This window comes from Opisthorchis viverrini, assembly GCF_000715545.1.
Source record: "Opisthorchis viverrini unplaced genomic scaffold opera_v5_460, whole genome shotgun sequence".
In the NCBI taxonomy this organism is placed as follows: Eukaryota; Metazoa; Platyhelminthes; class Trematoda; order Opisthorchiida; family Opisthorchiidae; genus Opisthorchis; species Opisthorchis viverrini.
The window spans coordinates 135,899-149,486 of NW_008752115.1; the positions used below are offsets into that span (position 1 = coordinate 135,899).

Consider the following 13,588-nt stretch of genomic DNA (forward strand, 5'->3'; position numbering starts at 1 on the left):
TGCTTTTGGCATCTGTTCACAGTAACCCGCCGAAACCCCCAAACAAGTCTTTTCCCTTACATAATGTCGAAGACGACTTTGTCGACTCGAAGGACAACAGAAATCATGGTTCTGTTTTGTCACATTCCGTATGGAGCTACTCGGTTTACATGGTCTACGGAGTCCGTCAATTGAGCTGACAATGGGATTGTTGGCGAATCACCGCGCCTGAGCAGCATGTATCCGAGACCTTGCTGGAGCAAACTGTCCGAAATCAACGTATAAAGTAACTGGCTTCTGTAAAGTGCCGTCCTGTATATTGCGTCAGGATGCCGTGGAATACTTAAGCTTGACACGGTTCCTGTGTGGATTCTTATCAGGGTGCAAAGTGATGTCAAACAGTTTCCAAGTTTACAGGGTGAAAAACGTGACTTTCTCTGTTTCGCCAGTCGCAGCCCGCTGCAAATCATCCTGTGGTGCTTCCAGCGGGATATTCTCATTTACGAAAATACAACTGGGGTTCTCTGACTCAACGGGGAGACGCAATCTATTGAACCTTATGCCAGCAACCTGGATAATGCCAATTTCGAAGGATGCTGTTGGAAGTAGATGAGTTTGAAATCGAGGGACCGGATGAATATAATCCGATGCTATTGCACACTCCGAGGGGAAATACCGATTGTAGTAATCGGTAAGAATATGCATCTCTGGTGTTTCAGAGTTATGCCCGAATAAAAAACACAGTTCTCCGGTAGTTGAAGCGTTTTCGAATGCTTCCTGACAAATTACATTAAGACAGTTACCGTAGGTACAGCTGATTCACACAATTGATTTTGATCGAATTGCTTATGGGACCAGTGCTCACTCCGTCACAATTTGTGCGGTCAAGATACTGAAACCACCTGTTTAACTGCAGTAGATATGAATTATGAAAGCTGTGCCAACTGAGATATATTTAGCGATGAGAACCAGGCATGTTTTTCTGAAGTCAGTTTTTTATGTAAATGGGGCTACCTTACTATGAATCAACAAAGACAGATTACATGCTTTCCTTTTTCAGGAACCGAATAGGTTTTAGGATTGCTAGCCAGACTCAGAGAAATGGCAAAACATAAACTTTATCTGACACTTTGTAATGTACTACTCATAAGGCTGCTGAAAATCCGGCGACAGCCCATGACCGGTTTCGCCCTTCTTGGGGCTCATCAGACAGACGCAGTCCCCGGATTTCCGTCAACCCTACGTTCTGCTTGAAACCGAATTGCACGTAATCAGCGAATATACACTCATTTGCAAAATAATTTGGTTTTTCCGAAGACTCACCAGGAACCCATCTGAATCTCTCGATTGTGATGTTCTCAAGCAATTGAATGTTCTGCACCAGACCGTCTCATGTTTCACTCGCTACGATATTCGAGATATCGCGATACACGTATATCTTTGTAATGGGAACATCACAAACGAGAGATTCAGCTGGGTTCCAGGTGAATCTCTGGAAAAACCAACTCAGTTTGCAGATGAGTGTATATTCACTATCTGACACTATTTTTCACAATTTATCACAGTCTGTCATGCTCAGTCTGGCCATATTAATAAGCCCCGATATGGTAAGACAGCATTCCGAATTAGTATCAGGGCTTTCAGTAATTTTTGTGAGGTCCAATACCAAGCGCATAGAGCGCTGATACTATGCTGCCTGCAAGTTGATCTAGCTAGTTACAATGACTCAAGCAAACCTGGTCAGGCACTCAGTACATGCCTATGCTACTGACCAGTATGGCGAGATGTGTGTTCTTTCTGCTTGCTTTTTTGTTGGAGCGGCGACGAAGCCAGACAACGGAATGATTCAAATTATTTATTTTGAAAACAGCTGATTTGTAGACCCCTGAACACCGCCTCCATGTATTCCTGGGATAGGTGGAGAAATTAAACGAATGTGACTTGGCTTGGGTGTATTGCTCCGACTGTCAGCCCTCAAGGCCGTTCAATGTTGCCACGTGAACACAGATTGCGCTCCAAACATAATTGTACGTAATGGGCTGACCGGTTGACCTTAGCAGGTAATCGCTGGGTAACGTTGCTTACATGTGCATAGTTAGTCTATTAAGCAGGTCAAATTCAGTTAAGTAACTGTGTTTCATTGGTCGATTCTAAACAAACGCTGTGCTATTCGGACGTGTAATTACTTTTTCGCCAATTTTTTCCCAATTTTTGCGGCAAACGAGTAAAGACTCAGAGGACACTATGTGGTGGGCCGTCATCTTACAACCGTCAACTGCCAGTGGATTCACGCTAACGTTCAGATATCAATAAAATCCTTTATCAAGGGGTTATCACATCTATTTTCTTATCTTGAATGTTTTTCGTGTGGTAAGTGACCTTGTGGAACGCAGGACAAATGGAAATCAATGAGAAAGTAATCGGACTTAAATTTTTTTGAACTTTTGAGGAAAATTAGGAGCAGTTGGCCAGTTGAAGTTGAGTTAGGCCTTATCTATGGATAATTGTTTTTACTAGACATACGTACATTCACCTTACACGTAAATTATCAAAACGTCCCAGGTCATCTCTGTTGCATGAGAATTGCTGTGCACACATCATGAATGCTTGGGTCACTGGACGAAAGCTCATTGGCCTTTGTCTCCTAGCTCACCAGGAAATTTTCCTCATAACTAATCTGATGTGTTTGTGCTATCGGGGTCTGAGTGTACATACTCATTTCCCCAGGGTAACATTTATTGCCTTCTCATCCTGGGAACAACCAGTAAATTCACACTTCATTCTCAACCTCAATGCCCCGATGCGTTGGACTTTCCGTTCGACTACAATTGACCGTATATTCCCAGGCTTCTGGTAAACACAGCGATGGGTGTTGGTGGAAGAGCCCCACAAGGAACACAATGGTTCTGCAGTTCAACAAAATGTGTTCTTAAAATTCCAGCTGGTTCAATACCATGACTTGATGCTTGGTGAAAGTGTGATAAGACTTGCAACGGATGGGATAAAAAGCTCTCCAACCCTCTCACAACACTTATTAGCTACAGCTGCTCATCCGGAAACACTGGTAAGGCATCCATTTTCAGTAGCACCCTGCTCTGGCAACAGTATAGCTATATTGAAGTCTAGTGTCTTTCAAGTTAAACGATCGGTCATTGGAAGGTTTTTTTTACACACTTTCCTCCCTTTTTATGCGAGTTGCAAACACTCGGGAGCTGATTTCTGCGCCAAAATGAATACTGATGCGAACAGACTTTTAGGTGTCAAAGCTTGTGTGAAGCTGATAGTATTTGCATCTTTCAGTAAATTCATCCGTCATTTGGCAACAGGCTTCCCTAGTTTTCTTTACAAGCATGGCGTTTCAAATTTGAACGCAGAATGCTGTCTTTGTTTGTGATAACCTTTGAGGGTACCGCCAAATCTTTGCTCTCAAGCAGCTCAGTATATTTCGACACTTTAATTTGAGTGAGAAATTCAAGAAAACATTTTTTCTTGCATCTCCAGGGCTTACTGACCTGGAGTTTCTACCACCGTTCTCATGAAACCGGACCATCTGCTCTGTCGCTGATAGCGGTTCAAATATTTGTGGCTTTTCTCGCACTGAGAATTCTCAGTGTTCCACTCCTGAATTTCTGAAAATTTATAATTGGTGATTGCGTGACATGTTTTCTTTTACATGAAAGCGAAAAAAACCCTTTTGAGCTTGCTCGCAGTATCTACTATCGTGTATCATTGTTTGCTGCAACAACCAGACAAAACAGAGGCCTGCGTTTGCAAAACCAACCAGGTGATCTGCCGCATTTGAAGTCCATGATGTGCAAAATCAAAAGGCGTGCAGTAAATGTTTGAGCGACCACATGCACCACATACATTCTTTCTGGTGCCAGAGCACCCAATTTTATCCGCCACATGAGCTCACATACTCACATTCAGTATTGAGGTCATCTAGATTTTGACCAACTAAATTGCTTGAAATGCTGTTTTTTAGTATCATTTAACAACCAAGTTGTACGGTAGTATCAGCACATCGTATAGTGAAATCGCTGTACATTGTCAATAAATCAGTAGTCTTTTGTACGTGGCATAGAGGTAATGCTAGTGTGAAAAGAGTTTAGGTGCTGTGAGTCGTTGGACCATTGTGGAAATACCGGATATGTTAAGTAGAACTGCCACCAATCACAACTGTTCAGAACACGCCTGGTAAAAGCCTGCGCAGAGCTAACAAATCAATATTGTAAAGGGCCTAAATTTCAACATGGCTTGGAGATCTTTTTTAACCGCAACTGAGGAGAGTGCCGACCGCACTGGTAAACAAAACATCAAACAGGACTACAGAAATCCTGAAGAAACATGGCCAGCAAGCGTTAATCTCACGGACAACGAATGGTGTGCTCTCAGACGCCAAAAATCACATATCACGAGGAATGGTAAAGGAGATACGTCACGGTTATAATGGGTCGTAACGACTGTAAGGGCAAAGTAGTCGACCACACGAGCTTATTGACACGACATTGTAACAGACTAAAGCCACAGGTGTCACACTATCTTCATGACATCATGCTTTGTCTGATCCCCAAATGGGACAGCCCGATCAGATTTGGAACAGCACCGAATACGCACCCTTCTGCGGACAGTAACTAATATTGGCTATTTCATGCACGTACATCTTGCGACGAAATTGCAGCCGCTTCAGGGTAATACGGCCAAAATTTGCGTGATTTTTTTCGGATAGTAAACCAAATAAATCTTGGTAATGATGAAGATAATACGCTGAATAGTCTTCCTTACACTACCGGTGCAGGGGGTTACACGTGGTCCGGTATTATATTTGTGACCTACTTTATTCAGGTTTAACGGCCGAATTTATCGACTGAGTGATGGAGTAATCACTAGTTTGCCAAGCTTCGCTGTTGACCGATGGGTGATTTCGGTAACCGTTCGAGAATTTTGTTGAAATACTTTGACGTTTGCCACGTTCATGTTAAGTGTTAAGTTAATCACTCCTAATTATATCTCGAATTCCCGAATAAGCTCACTCGTCTCGCTGTAGAACATCGGCTATTTAGAGCACAACGATTGCTTCTCTTAATTGCAAATTCTCCGGGGAGTCTTTGATTCACAATTCATAAACCAACGCAACGCTACTCAGACCTTAATTCAACCCACCCATTAAGCATTGACAGAACGACAGTTTGCACACTGGCTTTCCGTATACAGCTTTGTCTGAAGGCGAGATTACCCATATCAAACAAACATCGAAGAATAACGCGTATCCAGTATTCTTTAGTGAGCACGCTTCGTGTCATAAACTAGATACGGTAGTCCAACAGAGAGTTGAATCGAATGAATCGGTGGTGAGTCCAGGCCTGGGACACACATCTGAAAGCTTTCGCTAAGGGCCATCGGGTTACCTTCGATAATATGCATACTCTGCTGCAAAGTCTTGATATAGGTGCATGGAGATGTGCTGAATCAGGTGGGCGCTTCGTTTCAGGTAGTGTAGAATTATATACCATTCGGCCTGGTCTTGTTTCATAATGCAGAGCAGATTCAAGCTTGACAGACCGCCCTTGACATGAAACTCGGTCCTTAGGTCAGATGCGAAACAAGTAAATAGTGAACATGCGTGCGCAAGCGACAAAGCACACATGAGTGACACCAATTACGGGAAATGTGACAACCTGTCCTCCTCTAATGACCTTGGCAGTATAATGATGTCAATAATTTTTTTCTCTGTAATAAAGTCTATTCCCGTTGATCGAAATTTTGAACAGTTTACACTGCGTAGTCATCAGCACTTTCACTACTGCTCATGTGAATTCCCAAGCCCTTGAATAGTGTCCCAGGTTGAGATAGCGGACAAGAGACCTCAAGAACAATAACAGTCATGTACAGATTTTTCACTCATTTGTGTGTCTGGGGATGCCAATTATCTCTAATGAGTTTTACTCTATTGTACAATAACTGAACGGTTGAGATTCGCTTCTCAGTCTTCTATGAGTCAAGCGTTCATATGGTCCGCCAGAGGAAATGTATATGTTTTGATGAAGCCACATTCATAATTCTGCCCCTTCAGAAAACCTCACCGTTCGCACTGTGACTCATTATATCTCTGGAAAACTTCAAATGTTTGGTATTGTTTGTTCCGTCTGTCTACGTTGCCATATCATCACTCCGTGAGACTGATTTGCTTTTTTGTGAAATGCTCATGTAGAAATGTGACTGCTTCGGACTGCTTCATAGAAGACCTTTTTAGTCAAGGAGCGAACAGGCATGTTCTCAGAATCTCCATAATGCCTACCGTGGCCGAACCCCTAAAGAAGCAATCGACTGTCGTGGTACTGAATATGGTTTCGTTTGTTCTGGAAGCAGGGTTCGTCAATGCGAGCAACCTACCCTTCTCTGACGCAACCAATCTTGTTGAAATCAGTTTAGGATTAAAGCATCCACTTTCACTTTCACACTATTAAATATCTTTATTGAGTACAAGTGTAGCTCGCCGTTGGGATGGTAACCCCAAAACGGGAGCGTTAACTTGATCCAGCAGAGCTTGGAAAAATGCCACCTGGTATAGCTCGTGAAGAAGTTATGACCATCGTTTCTGTCAAATTCGATTCTTTCATTCTGATATTATTAGTGCCACATAGATACAGTGTTTTATGACACCTCCCTCACACGTTTCCTGTCTTCCTATTGCATTTCTGACCACTTGTACCCCGATAAAGTGAGTAGGGTTTTTGTGGACTTACCCCTAGATCCGGTTAACTTAAAGCTTGCAAACATTATCAGAGAGAACTTGTAACTCTGAGCATTTTGTTGCTGATGAAAATCATCAACGTTGAACGTAATGTCGACTTATTCAGAAACTGCGCACCTTATGGGATGAGTTAGTTTAGCCCTAGAATTTTAACTCTTAGTTGAGGACCACTTTCTCATTGACCAATAGAACTGTCGGTCCGCTTTAACACACCCTTTCCAGCCATTAGAATGCGCTCTGTACAGGTATAACCAGTTTACTCTCGACCAAATGTGACGGATTCTTCTCTTCAAATGTGATCTACCACATATCAATATCCAGCACTTCTTTAACACGCATCAACTTGACTTCAGACTGTGTATTTGCTTGAAGAGTTAATTATGTAATCCATCAGAGGATTCTCAAAGAGATTTTCGGTTTTATCAGTTTCACCACATGGTACAAGTAGACATTCGATCCTTTTGGACAAACAGGCAACATGGTGTTTGCAGACGTCAAAAGGCAGTGTCGACTGCGTGCAGGCTTCTATGCCAGGTAAAAAAATAATAATAACTTACTGGCTTTCATACCGTTCCCCAAAAACACCAGTATCGAGCGTTAGAAACCTGATACCCTAGCCACTGAAAACCAAGCAACGAGACCACGTTTTTGGTTTTATATTTATGTGTTGACGTGCTAGGAAAACAGCCACGTGCACAGTCTAGCGAACAATTCTCTCTATCCCCATATTTTAGCACGCCACTCAGAATTGATTTTTTTCTTCGCGTTTTCGCAAACTTTGGCGTTACAGAATCACTCCGCGCTAGTTTGACAGTACATATAACTGGTGGCCGTGTGTCGCATGTTTTTGTACCAGATATTCTCGGACTACTGTAAATGTTATAGTTTAGACTAAACGTGTAAGCTCATCTCATGAACGAGGGACTTATCGTCATCGCCATCATCATCGTCAGCGGTACTAACCGCGTACTTGTCGTACGGCGGTTGTGGCTGCCATAGTTTCGTTCACCGATGATTCGAGGAAGTGGGATAGGTAGCTGCGCAATGGAAGCGGGGGCTGATAAATAAGTGCGTAAATACAGCATTGTAGGTGGACTGTTAAGTGAGGGGATTTGGAAAGGAGCTATGCATTGAAAGCAAGAGCTTGGATATGTGAGCGCCACTGATGGTGCGACTGGGCCATGTCTACCAATGTCTCTGACCATTGATATGGCCCATCTCGGGGTCTCCATCCAGGAAGACGGCAATGACCAGGGCAGCTGATGCTGGTGATGGCTTTTATACTTCGCTGCCAAATCATTGTTTGACCAAGGGACGAGGCACCTATAATGCGAAAATTGTATTCATCTAGATTAGTTTTGGTTGCTGACCCTCTTTTGAATGTGCTGAAAGAATACACGCTGTTTTCAGGGTGGTTTTCAATGCATTTTAACCCTTTTTTGTCCTGGTTTAGATTGGAATCCACATCCGGTCGAATAGGTGGGCGAATTTCGGCATCGTCACGGGAGGCCAGCGATGGGGATCCGTTATGTACGTTATTTATGATGTCTCCTCATGGCACTTTGTGTAATGTACACTACCTACCTACCACTTTAGTGCGTTGGATGTTTTCAGAAGTGTGGATGGAACTCAGTCTGTGATTTCTATCATCTCAGTCAAACCACGAATTTTGTATTTACCCATGTTTTACATGTCGTTTTCAGGTGTGAGGCAAGCACTAAATTAGAGCAATTGACTGAACCAATAAGGATCAGATGACTGCTAAACAAACCAGTAAATGGAGGAGAATGAAATTATCATTTAGTTTCCAGTCTGTTAAACGAACTGACCGGAGTTACACAGAAAGCTGCACTGGGCGACTGCCGGGATATCAGTGTTCAAGCGCTTTTACCGTTTCATTCTGCATTTGTGGCTGCTTCTAGCATATTCTTCTAGTTGATGGAAAAGTTTGTCCGCTTAGTTTCGAAGATGGTCCGAATATATTACGACACTTTCAAACATTGTCATTAGGGATAGGGACTTTGGTGGGCAATGTGGTTAGTAGCGAAATACACTCATTTGCAAACTATTTGATTTTTTCGAGAGACCCACCTGGAACCCAGCTGAATCTCTCGTTTGTGATGTCCTCAGGCAACTGAATGTGCTACACCAAGCCGTCTCATGTTTCAGTCGCTACAATATTCGAGATATCGCGATACATGTATATTTTTGTAATGTACTACTCATAAGGTTGCTGAAAACTCCAAGACAGCCCACGACCGGTTTCGCCCTTGTTGGACTTATCAGGTAGGCGCAGTCCCCGAGTTTCCGTCAATCTTTTGGTTTCAAGTATAACATAAGGTTGACGGAAACTCGGGGACTCCGCCTACCTGATGAGCCCCAAGAAGCTCGAAACCGGTCAAGGGCGGTCGACGAATTTTCAGCAACCTTATGAGTAATGCATTACAAATACAATGTGATTATTGATAGGTATTTTTATTACATTTCTTAGTCCTTATTCGATAGACTGAATGACGTCATACATCTCAGTGAAGGAACTGGAGTACGTTTACTCACCTCGGCATAATTTAAGATCCATTATTTCGTTTGCTTACTGAGGTTTTCTAGAGGCAACTGTCGGTTTCCATGATCCCCCCGATCAACACATAAGAGGCAGGCATATAAATGTGCATCGAACTTTGAAATAACACCACTGAATAATGTACACCTGTCTTAAACTATCCTTACGTTTCGTGCTAAACCAGTTATGTCAAGTTCTTATAGGTTAGAAACTCCCAGTGGTTAGCATTCATTTCTGTCTGAAAGACTTTAGCCCAGGATGTTTTATGTAGCCACATCCCTTGATGGAACACACTCCTAGGACCAACAAAGTGACCTCCAAGTCAAAAGGTCAAGCGGCTACGTACTTTACCACTGACCCGCACTTGCCACTTGAAAATGCAGTATCGCCGGAAAAACCTTAACTGTGCTCCATGACATCAGTTGACTCTATTTTACCTAACGCCGTGCCAATTTCCACATATACAATACGCATTACAGATAGGAAAGAATAAGAGACAAGCAGTAGCCAATTTTTTGTCGAGTTACTGACATAACTTCATGTAATCGAACGACATCTCTCCTAATTAGTTGCATAGTTCTCTCTTTTGTTGTATCCAGTATGACTAGGTTTTGCCTACATTACCCACTCTTAACCCAGGTGGCAAGGCCTTTGAGTTACCAAAATCCCCGCTGGATTGGTACTGAGGAAAGGGTGATTATTGAGCGGAGTGATCCCAAAAGCTTCTAAGGGCTAGAAAAAATGCCGTGTTCCCACAACCATTTCATTACGGTTGATGCTTAACTTTAAGTCCATTCTCAAATTCCGCAAACAAAGAATATCATGACAGTAAGTTTGGCGTGCTGGTGAGATAAATTCTGTGGTTCCCTATAAAGAGGTCACTAATCCAGTGATCATCTTCGCAAGAGTGGCACTTTTGCTCAGACACTGTTGACTATAGGCTGTAATACCACGGGTAGACGTCGCCAGATTTAGTTTTATTTTATTTGCTGCATGCAGTTTTCTCTTCTGATGAATTGACGAGGACATTTTTTGGTTCCTTATTTTGAAATTATTGTCATGCCTTTATCCTAAGGTACAACGCATCATAATAGGAACACATTTAGCCTGTAGCTAGTGCATATGACTCAGCCCATAATGGAAAATCGAAAATTGCACTTGCAAAGTGTTTGTCTCCTATGGTAACTGAAAAAACGGGCGAACTGTATCCAAATAAAGAGGCATTAGAGAAAAGGAGCGCATGGTGAGCTCGACCTATTTGTATCCCGCGTGGAAATCCAAGCCTCCAGACCAATGGTTGGACTTCACCAGCTACATTTCGGACAGTCTTTGCAGAACTTTGTTAGATATTTGGTTTATCATCAATGGAATAGCATTGGATGCCATCAAGTTGCAATGCTTGGGTTTAAATGGCATCAGGAACTTTGTCTCTCTGGTTGAAATGAAGTGCTGTGTCCACCTGCTCCACCTGCCTCTGAAGACAGTCTGCCATTTATTGACGCTCACGATTCCCAGCGCATTACTAGAGCATGCGCCCAAGGAAGCTCACTAATTTTCGTGCATTTGCACTCATCTTGCCATTTGATTGCTATTAGGGAATCCATTATCAAGACCACAACCTATTCCACATTACCGTTCATTCTGTTTATTCAAATGGTCTGGTAATAATCTTGAGTAATGAAAGGTAAAACGGGACGTCAGTTCGGTTTGCTGTTGAATATGGCTGATCAGTGCCACCAGCTTAGAAGGGGCCCGATTGTTTTTTTTTTCGAGACTGGCCGCCAGTCCAGTATGACTATCCAAAACTGTCTATCTGACTGACTACCTGCTGTTCTTCGCTGCTTACTTGTGTCCTCTAACAAGCCAGCGATTGTCGCACCAAGTTACCTTCGATCGGGAATACCGGAACAGCAATTTCAATGCGAGATGTTTTACCTCGATCAGATAGGAATCAATCAGGATATCCGATGATTTAGTCTACAAAATGCCAAATCTCTAGACAGCTGTTGGCAAACTGAAATATGGCTGGTCAGCAAAATCTAAGTATATATTTCTGCGGCGGTGGACACGCGGGAGAGATAATGAGCAACGAATCTTTTGATTATGCCTGTTCATGAAGTAAGTGGCTAGATGTTATACAGGCAGCCAGACTCTGAAACTCAACTGGGCCTGTTTCATTCCTGGGTTGTTGCTGTTGTCAGAAGTAAATCGAAACACAAATAACTGCTGTTGTCACGGTTGTATCAGAAAGACAGGGGTACATCGGTTCAAATAGGTTTTGCCTGAGTGATCGACAAAGAAAATTTTACACTTACCTGTCAGGTAGTGTCAGCACAGAAAGTCACTTTGTTCACCTTTGTTATTTGATTGCTTGCCTGACATATAACTGTGGTAATCTTCTCGGAGTCCAACTTTTGCTACGTGGGAGGAAATTGTTTTTAAGGTTTAGATTGTGAAATCAACAACAACAAAAATGATAACTCATTCGCTGCTGGCGTTCTTTCGAGACAAAATAGTTTTTCACCATTTAAAGAGGGACTTTCCCTGCCGTCCCAAAAACATACATCCTTATTTGAACTAAGAGACTAACTAAAGTGAAGTTTAGGGTTCTTATTTTTCAGTCACGTAACAAAATGGCTCAAGACAACGTGTACACCGAGTTTTCATCTTTGCAGGCGTTGGTTCGTTCACTATGGTTTCAATCTAGCTTAATTTCGCGACACTTTGGATCGCATAAACTGACCATCAGTGTCAAGGCGAATGTCTATCCAAGCACAACCACGAAAAAAAGTATACCATGCTTGATTACGGATATCTATAAATTTGTATATCTAAATTTGTTTAGCGGGAATCCACTCTGATTCGGACTCTGAGACCGAACAACCTGCGGACAGTAGCGCGCCTCCAGGAACCAAACCGACGGGGATTGTTTCAACTGGTAGCAACGTCCTTTCCTCCATTGTTGAGTTTGGCTCAAGTCTCTTCCGTCCGGATTCAAAAAAGTCCATACGGGGTAAACGGAGTCAGCCGTCCGCCCCAACCTCACAAGCCGGCGTCGTACCAGGCTCAGCTACCACAGAATCACTGGACAATTTGGCAAACCAAGCGAACAACTTGGAAAAAGAGTACAATGCAGCCTGTATCCCGCTGGCTCGATGTATTGCAGCTATTGAAAAGCAACCAGGAGGGCTTGAAACACATGTGAGACAGAATTATTCACTGATATTTTACTGGTCTACAATATGTTCACCTTGACAAATAATGCACCGCTCAACTACTCTCTCACTTTCAGGGAATTTATCGGATACCCGCATCCAAAGCAAAAGTTGCAAGCTTGTTGGAAATGATACAGACCAGTCATCCGTCGACGCCAGGACAGCTAGCTGATGACATTGCTGTACTCAGTCAGGAGAATCCATTAACTTTGGCCGGGCTGATAAAAACGCGCCTCATTGCGGTGAGTTGTGGCCGCCGTGTAAAAACTTAGACTTTCACCCATATTGTTCCCAGTTTTGATGCTAGCTGGATTTTTTTTTCAATTGACAGCAGCAAAACCACAACAGTAAGACCGAGCCCTTCTAGTGGACAACAGGTTTTCACCGCTGTTAGGTGTGATCTACATCCCAGTGTCAAAATGAATTGTCAACCTGAATAGGTGACCTAAATTATGTTTCTCAGTCGACGTGCACTGGAGTCTGATATTTGTTGCACCATACAAATCGGACAGATTGTGTCTTCCTAAATCAAGGCATGTGAGAAACTAAAGCATTACGTAAGACAGCTCATACTGGACTCGAAACGGTCCGCTTCTTATAAAATATTACCCCAGATCACCGTCATTGATCAGGTAAGAGGGTAACATGTCGAATATCTATCATTGGAATCAGACTACCACCCGAATTGGAGTAGTAAGTTCATACTGTGGAGCTGGGGACATCATTTGTTGAAATATCCCCTTCACCGTTGCACACTTAGGGGTATTTGGTGAAGTAAAAGGGATCAGATTCCTTAAAGAGCTGTGGAATTCAGCCCATTTGTGCCTTGTGTTTGATGGCGTTTCACAGGAGATGTTACACAATTCTTCTGTCGGACCTTTGGGGCGCGCTTCCCGTAAACTGTCTCAGGAGAACATCGGGATGTTTTTTCTGGTCATTGAAAGTAAATCGCTTATTCCTCTTTCTAGTTCATTATCTCGCTGACTGTATCCTTAATCTGACCGATGATAGAATTTGCTTGTAAGGAATAAGGCAGATTGTGGTTATGGTAGATTCTTCCATCTCCTGGCCAGCGAGATA

General features: G+C 42.8%; 1 protein-coding gene across 1 annotated transcript in view; it reads left to right on the plus strand.

Annotated features, from left to right (window-relative positions):
• Nucleotides 1-13,588, plus strand: part of T265_11177 (hypothetical protein) — a gene marked incomplete at both ends in the record, with an annotated part of 126,235 nt that overhangs the window by 97,256 nt on the left and 15,391 nt on the right. Inside the window, 3 exons of the mRNA XM_009177766.1 lie at nucleotides 8,187-8,263; nucleotides 12,139-12,494; nucleotides 12,586-12,750. Coding sequence (XP_009176030.1) covers nucleotides 8,187-8,263; nucleotides 12,139-12,494; nucleotides 12,586-12,750 — 598 coding nt within the window. The remainder of the gene's footprint in view (nucleotides 1-8,186; nucleotides 8,264-12,138; nucleotides 12,495-12,585; nucleotides 12,751-13,588) is intronic.